We start from the raw sequence: 8,875 nt of genomic DNA on the forward strand, positions 1-8,875 counted from the left end.
AATCGTAGGAATAGGAAAGTCATAGGAAATGAGATAACATGTATCTCAAATCCTATGAGTAGGAATAGGAAAGGAGATGCCCTTTGATTCACATCATAGGATTTTTTCCATTGAGCCTAGGCTAATGTTTATTTTCCTATGAAATGTGGAGGATAGGAAGAATTTCTCCATAAGAATAGGATTCCATTCCTACAAACCAAAGGGCTCTAAAGGAATTTTTCCTATAGAAATTCTATCCTATGAAATTCCTACAAGATTCCTCTAAACCAAAGGAGGCCTTAGTTTGTTGTGTACTTGTATTGCAGACAATATATGAATATAGTCCAAAGATACAGCCTAAATACTGGGTCGAAGCCAGGGGCTGGATCTTATATTCTGATACAACCTCCTGAGAAATGAGGGTGGAAATTATACGAGTTTACAACATTGTGACTTAACAATTCTCTAAGCCAGTAAATATTCAAAAATTCCATCGCAGAAGCAAAAACATGTACAGATTAAATTTACATGATTGCTACTGTACCGATAAGCAATAATTAAATCTATGTCTAATTAATGTCTAAGTAAAGCTGGATGAGCCCAACATTAACTGAAACATGTCGTCTGGGGTGAGAAGGGTTGTACCACCAAGAATGAGCTCCACATCAGGTCTGCCGCTCTCTGAGATTGCCTTCATGACTTCCCGGACCTTGCATGAAAAACACCAAGCTTATCAAAGACAACACTGCTTTCTAACACTAACAAACAGGGATTTGGGTTATATGGTTTTTCTCAGGAAGAAGCAAGTATTCTTTAGTGGTTGGTTGCGATCTCTGGATTAGAGATCTGCAATCTGACGTATGCTTATCAAGCTGTATGAATTAAAATCTGATATTGTGGAGAAAGAGGTTCTACTGGATATTAATAAAGCAGTGTACTGATCTAGACAGTTCCAATAAAACGAATCAAAATCTTGTTGTGCATCCTTTGTGTAGTTCCAGATCGAGATTCAATACTAATGAATATATCACAAACTACGACAGAAACAACAAACTTCATCATGACATGATAAAATAAATAAGCCAAAAAATATGGACCAGAACGTACCTCAAGAGTATTGATACCTCCCACAACAAAAACGATGAGAAAACTTTGATCGCCAAAATTTGGTTTGGACTGCAGGCAAAACAACTGTGAGCTCGTAACTAAAACAAATGGCACAGCAAGAAAACAATCGACCAACGTACCTGTCCAAGGCCAAACCTACCCAATCCACTTTTAAATAAACGGCCAACAGCTGATGAATGATACTCAAGGCCAGGTATGCCAAATCTCGTCAACACAGCTAATATCAACTTATAAAGCAAGCCTTTTCTTGAGTAGCTATCAGTCTCAAACCGACTCAGTGCTGCCAACCCTTCTCCAAGAGCTTGATAACGTAATCTCATACTGGACAAGCTATGAAAGAATTTAAAGAGTTGATCTACCCTATCCCGTACTTCCAACTTAAGTTGCATGTCCCCGTAAGCTTCCTCTTTTTGATGATCAGCATCATCATCATCGTCCCAGTTATCCCACTGGTCATCAAAATCATCGGTAGTGGTAGAAGTAGGCTCACTAGAGTCCTTATTTCTATCACCATCTTTAGATCTACCTTTAGCTTCAAGTTCCTTCTCCAAACCATCAAGGAACCGGAACTTCACAGATGATGGCCTCTCAAGGATAGAGTCCACCACAACATCTTTCAGTGACCGTTCATCTTCCCAAGAGAATGGACCACCAGCTATCGATGTAGGAAAGTTTTCGCCAGCCAAGATATATCCAACGACCGTTAGAAGTAATATGTCCTGGAAAGTCAGAAGGCCTTGCGTAGACCCCATGGTATTACCTTGTTTGTGAGATTCCACTGAAGTGCTAGTGTTGATGAAATCACGAATCTCACTGGCAAGACTTTGAGTTGTCTCGGCTGATGTTACACTTAATATTCTCTCAGCACTTGTAAAGGCCTCCCAGCGAGTACTTTGAGGCTCCTGGAGAGCCATTTCAGCAGCCAGTGCCAACTGAATAACCCCTCTGTTTCTTACCAAGGACAGCTCGTGTTGACAGAGCATTTGCACCATAGAAGGAAGCTCTGAAATAGAAGCCGTCTGTCGACCTTTAGATGGAGAGGACAGCTTCTCAAGCTGTAAAGCCTCCATAAGCCATTTCTTAATCAACACCAACCCATCTTTTGCTCCTCTGTCTAATAATGCTTCTAAGTAGCGCACTCCAGCATAGTTGGATAGGAAAGAGCCACTTAGAGTGCCTACTTTGCCATCATGTGCTTTGTCGGAGTAATCAGGTAGCCAGGTAACTTCGGAGTCAACCTCAGCAGAGTTCCAGCCAGACACAAATGCCATCATACTTTCAGACAGCATGCTGGTTCTGCTCTTAGTTTCTTCCTTGCTAAAGGCTGATTCAAAAGGGACCTTTATATCTAGTGGGGAACGTTTTACAGTAGCTTGGGAATGCTTGCTGGGAGTTTGAGGATTTTTCGCTGCATAACCGGATGAAGTCCTTTCCTTGCGTGGCAACGAGGACAACATCCTATCAAGAAATGAGTCGCCATGAAGGCAAGGAGTTAGGAGATCAATTGTACGATCTACAATCAGTAGACCAGCAGAACTCTTATTACGACCAACGTCATATAGACTTGACATATCCATCATCAGCTTCCCAATGGCCCTTGATGTATCACCAAGTGAAAATATATCAAGCTTTAGGTCCATCTACACAAATTTTGTAATGGAGATCAACAAAAGGTTTCGTGCTTGAAAAGTAGATAAGAGCAACTACAATGCAGCATGCTGCACATGATAGAAGTCATTACCTTATTGGCCAAATGGTACAAGAATTGAGCAGTCAAGGTTAGTCCTGGGGGCACCTCATCGCCATCAAAAGGTTTACCAGTAGATATGGAGGGTAGACCAGGGCCAAGGGAATCCTCACGGTGGTTTGACAAATATGATTCAGCAATTGTACCTTCCGAAGGTAAAACAAAAGTCCTTGAGGAAATAGGAGAGAAAATCATCGGAAAGTGACACACGGTTACAGACAACCTCTTTCCTCTTGCTTCAACCTGACCTAAGTCATCATTAGAAAAATCCTTTTTCCTCGGGCTAGATTCAGAAGGGCCATAGTGCACCCCAGAACCCCACTTAGTATCACCATCTGAGGTGAAATCTCTTTCTGTGTATGGGATGTTATCTTTATCCTTGTTCAACTTCCCACACTTCTTTAGAAGCTCCTCATGGTCCTGAATGAGTAATGTCTCATACTCCCGGAAAGCATCTGGTCCAAGTGGGGAATCAACATATGCTGAGTGACCAATCTGCAATAAATTCACCAAAGGTTCAAAAGGTTCCTCGCATAACTTTGCGATAACTTGAAATAGATTTAAGAAGGCTCTAAGATAATGAAGTGAATAAGAAAGATGGGCATGCATTTTGGCAAAACTAACTGTGAATTTCAGAAGAAGCAATGTACGCAAAGAAGTTCTTACTGATACCCTCATATATTAGGATGGCAATTTTACCCATGGACATGGATACCCATGGATATCCGACCCGAATGGATAGGGTTTGGATATGCTTTTATGCCCATGGGCGATGCCCAGACCCGACCCGATTGCTCGTGGGTAGGGCATGGATATAATTTTGTACCCGTGGATATACCCAAACCCGACCCAATAGTATGCATTAATGGGCAAAAATCTGCTATCCCTACCCCACAGTCACATGTCCCACTTCAATTTTACACTTTATTATGTAAAACATGCAAAAGAAATTGCACAATCCCCACCGTAACTTTTATTAGTTGACATTCAATCCCCACCAACATACTCCGGCGCCCCTTCCCTTATTTTTATCTCCTCGTTAAAATGACTCGTCATTCTCATTCTCATCTTTTAGAAAAATACTAAATGATATTAGGTTGTTAGTCGACGTTTACAATAAGTGAAGCCTAGCTTGCCACAAGATGAAGAATGGAAGATCTTATGTTAACATTGTCTTATGTCTTATTTATATGTCTTGAGAGGACCCAATAGATATCCAGTGGGTATGGATATCCATCGGGTTTGAATATGGACACAATTTTTCACCCATGGATTTTTTTCATGGGCAGGCAAAGACTGTCTTCATGGATATGGATATGGATTTGATATTGTTCAACCCGATCCAAACCTGACCCATTGCCATCCTTTATAAGGCTACTACATAAATCAGATAGTTCAGGACTCATGAGGACCTCAACCGAATCAGGCTAGTTTTGAAGTAGATACAGTGAAAAACACAAGTACACTACAAACTACACCCCGTTCCTAAATATAAGTCTCTTTAGACATTCCAATATGGACTACATACAAAACAAAAAGAGTGAATCTACACTCTAAAATATGTCTATATACATCCGTATGTAGTTCATATTGAAATCTCTAAAACGACCTATATTTAGGAACAGAGGGAGTACATAAAACAGAAAGTGTGTGACTCGTGGTGACCTTATGATAAATCCAATAAGTTTTGGAACAGGGAACATGCAAGCCACTAATAAACAGAGATCAAACAGAGATCAAACAGTGCAGATATAGTAGATGCAATGCTACCAGCATGAGCAGTGACCAACACGTATTTTGATGATTTTTTTTTCTAGAAAAATATGAACTCCTGCACCAGTACAAGTATACTGCATTTTTCAACGAAGAGAGAATCATGGCATTATCATTCCCTGTTCTGCGTAGGAACTGCGAATGCATAGGGAAAGAAAACCATAGGGGGGTTCTAGCAGCCCGTGAAAAATTAAGATCATAGATTTCTGGATCTAAATCTTCAGACTCTTTTCTCAGACTGGTTTCGGAAAATCATTTGAGCTGACCATGGGTCCTAGTAGATAATAGTAAATTCAAACACCATTCATCCCCTATGTAAAAACTCAAACTCTTTTGTTAGGTGACTGACTCTAAGGCCGTGAAGGATATTTCCCTGATCACCAAGATGGAGACAAGAGACGTCTTCGAGACACGAGAAAGATGCACTTCAGGGAAAACCAGTCCCCACGGAAGTCCGATGAAGATTGAAACATCTAGGCCATAATTGCTGACTTGCTGTAAATTCTTGTAAGAGTTACGTTGCAAGTTTATTTGTAAAATTAAAAATTTGTAAAATAATATAATTAGCAGTATGATCAGACCCTTCAGAAGCAAACCAGTCATCACAATTAACATATTATTGCAGGGGTTAAGCACCTCGGAAATCGCTGTCAATACAGTACAATGTGAAACAGTTCCATGGTTGCCCAAGCAGCGTATAATATACCGATGTGCATCACTAAGAAGGCGTGATGTAATCACGACAATCTTCCTTGCTGGATGAGCAAAACTTGAATTCCACTCAGCAGCCTGCGAACACAGATACATCAGGTGATAAGGTAAAGAGCAGAACAACAAGACAGACCATTTCTCGAGTACAGAAAGTAATAAAATTTCCCTGTTTCTATAGTAAGACACAAGAAACCTTGTTAATTGCATATAAGAATACTGCATCTTTACTGTTATCGACGTGGCAGATGCCAGCCAGTCTGACGTGCACACCAGCAGCAAATGCCAAGCTAAGGCCCAAGGCCCAACAATCAGATAGCCACAAGAGTCTAGTTACAGCAGCAAGCCAACAATGCAGCTAAAAACAATTGTGGCCATGAGGGACGCCGGGATAGTGAGAGCTGCACTGATCGATTTGGTCGCATTTGTTAGTTTGGGAGGAGATGTAGATTGCATCATATATGTTAGTTAGGTTCGAAATCTCTATTCTATTTAAAGATAAAGAAGTGCAGCCATTATTATCAAGAACATGACCTTCTTTCTTCAAAACCCTCTCCTTCATCTATGGTCAATGCCTCCTTATTCTAGCATCCTGTATCTCTACAGCCATGCTGCAAGGCCCACTTCACAGTACTCACGAAACTGGCATACCAAGGTTAGCATGCAGGTTACTAGGATTGTCATTTCCTATCCATCATAAGAAATCAGAAAAAGAAAAAATAAATATAAATTATACAGACTCAGTATATTGCCAGATCAATAGGCAGTACTTCAACAATCAGTTAATTACCACCCTAACTATCGCAGAAGTCCAACTTTCACTATGAACTACGACCATCACAACTTCGGCACCCACGAGGCCACGACGGATGCTATTCAGGTGATGACAGAAGGCACCACATTTCTTTCAGTTATTTCCCCCTCTACCCACATTCCCCTCAACTGTTTGCTTCTACGGCTGTTATACATTGAGCCAAAAAAGCTCACGGATAGATAATTCTAGATACGTGCAACCACGTACACACGCAGCATGCCACACCGTGCCATGGCAATGCTAGACGACAGAGCCCTGTGTCAAGTGCCCTGTACGCACACACTATCATTCCCATGACCGCAGGAGCCCGAGGAGATCAAGGCACACACCAAACATGTATTGGCATCATTGATTGCAAGACCTGGCTCTAGCACCTTACTTGCATATGACTTTATGGTTAGCGAAGAAAGGGTGAGATGGATGTTAACAGAAGCAATAATAGCTACATGGATGGCGACTTGGCAAAACCATGCATAAACTCATGTTAGGGGGTTATACAAGGGTGAGATGCATATAGAAATACATCATCGCTAAAACCTAGTGTGCATACATGTAAGTTCTGGCTTGCCTACTAACTTAATACAACGAAAATAAGTGAATTGCAATTTACAAAGTGCGTTATTCATATGACATCTGCTGGCCATAGTCAATTTCCACAATGCAGGTACAGTGCGTAAATCATCAGAAAAATAGCCCAGTAATGCTACACGACATTCATTAAACATTCGAGTTGCCACCAACACCACTCATAGAAACTAGAATCACTGCACCATGACCATCAAATTATAGGGAAACAGGGCAAGTTGTAGATTTCTGTAGTTGCTTGATATTAGATAGAAAGCGAGAGCAACGGAACCTTACAGCATCAAGAGGAGACGTGCTTTCCAAGCTGCACACTGCCCGAGCACCGAGCTCGAGAAGCAGAGGGAATGCTCCTATAAACTGGAACGCCTCCAGAGTGCCTGCATCCAGGTACACTAGTGCATCTGCAATCTCATCTCCAATCTGCAAAGCACCAGTAACTGAATCAATTTCTATAGTGCAAGCTGGGAAGATTATACCTATACTGTAGAATCATCACCGGGCAGTTTTCCTCAATTCTTTTACATATTGAGTTAACAATAAAGCAGCCCCATGTTTTACCACTCGTTTTAAGATGGATTACTTCGGTTCGGAAGCTCCAAATGTTTGTTTCTTCTTCAACAGAAAAACTGCTGGAGGCGGAAAATTCTAAGAATCCTCATGCGCTCCATCATCAAAAATTACGCACTGATACTTCTCGAAGGATCGATAAGAAAACGAGCAAGCCAAAAAAGAGTACGGAACCAGCAAAGGGGAACTCGCGAAGTGATTCGACCTGGCGGATGGAGTCTTGGCAGGACGCGATCAGATCCACCGCCACCATGGCGTCTCACTCCCTAGGTCCCCAGAAGATTGCGGAACCTTCACCGCGACGCCACCGGGTGATGCGGTCGGATCGTGGGTGAGGGGCGGAGCCGGAGGGAACTGCCGTCGGTGACCGGGGCTAGAGAATCCGGAGACCCCGCCGCTCCCGCCGAAGGGGGGAGGGAAGGGGAGGAGAGATGGATACCACCTCCGGAGCTGCAGCTCGCCGGAGATGCGTCGCTGGCTGCTACACGGGAGATCAGCGCGGAGGAGACGGTGGGGGGACTCGCAGGAGGAGGATTAGCTCCGTTTTAGTTCAGTCTTTGGTTTCCCAAGCCCATGCGAATACGGCCCAGCTACAAAAGCAACATCAGTTCTCTTCTTTCCTTTTTCTCAAAAAAAAAAAGGTTCTCTTCTTTCCTTTTCTCCAAAGAAAATATATTTCTTCCCAAATGTAAATTCTAAATTTGAAATATTTAAATGATCCCACAAATCAGTTGAGGAAATTTCAGATGATAACCAAAATTATTAGTTTGTACCTTAAACTCGTCAAGGTTTCATAAACCCTCAAATATGACCAAGCCTACCCCATTAGCGAGGTATTGGTGAAAATATATACTCATGCTACAAGACACATGCGCAGTGCATAGTCTATGTTACCCTGAATAATCTTGGTTGTAAATATTTACTCTAACGATTAAGTCATGTTGTGACTTAGTAGAGCTAAGTTACTTAATCTGTTTTCTTAATACCACCTAGCCAACTCAAGTTTGAGGCTTGTCTCCGTAGTAGTCTCTCGTATTTAGGTGGACAAAAATCCCTTTGTGACAAAAAAAATCTCAAATAGACTTTTGAAGCTATCCATTGAGATCGACCGCAAAAAATCAACTCCCTACCCTACCTTTTTAGCAACCAATATTGCTAAATTTCTCCTACCATATTATGGTGTGGCCCTTTAGGCACAGGCTCCGATTGACTCCTATTTTCTTTTCTTTATCTCACCAAATTCTTTTCACTCACTCTATTACTCTCGCTTGCAAATACAGAAGAAAATGTCAGATCTAAAAACATCTAATGTGCAAAGTCTCCTCATATAGCTAGTTGTAGGTTCTAGATCTATGCTTAATGATTTCTTGAAAATCATCCAACACATCATTTGTGCTAGGACACCATGTGCTTATGACCAAAGACTAGATAGCGCAAGGTAAATGTGTTCAACACACATTTGTGCATTGATGAGCGTCCATCCATGTATTGTGTGCCAAGGAGGTGACAATGACGGTGGTTTTTGCTTTGATGTGCTTTAGCAATGACCATAGAAAGTTAGTCTAGGGACTCCT

The 8,875-nt window shown here is 41.7% G+C and overlaps 1 protein-coding gene across 1 annotated transcript; it reads right to left on the reverse strand.

Moving 5' to 3' along the window:
- Positions 1 to 281: 281 nt before the first annotated feature.
- LOC123091431 (sec1 family domain-containing protein MIP3) lies at positions 282 to 7,642 on the reverse strand (the record flags this gene model as incomplete). Its single annotated transcript, XM_044512937.1, is given in 7 exon segments — positions 282 to 688; positions 1,087 to 1,155; positions 1,227 to 2,747; positions 2,849 to 3,349; positions 5,264 to 5,416; positions 7,011 to 7,154; positions 7,507 to 7,642. Coding segments are annotated over 7 exon segments (2,565 nt in total). The 3' UTR covers positions 282 to 559.
- Positions 7,643 to 8,875: the final 1,233 nt, after the last annotated feature.

Source organism: Triticum aestivum, chromosome 4B (assembly GCF_018294505.1).
Source record: "Triticum aestivum cultivar Chinese Spring chromosome 4B, IWGSC CS RefSeq v2.1, whole genome shotgun sequence".
Classification (NCBI taxonomy): domain Eukaryota; kingdom Viridiplantae; phylum Streptophyta; class Magnoliopsida; order Poales; family Poaceae; genus Triticum; species Triticum aestivum.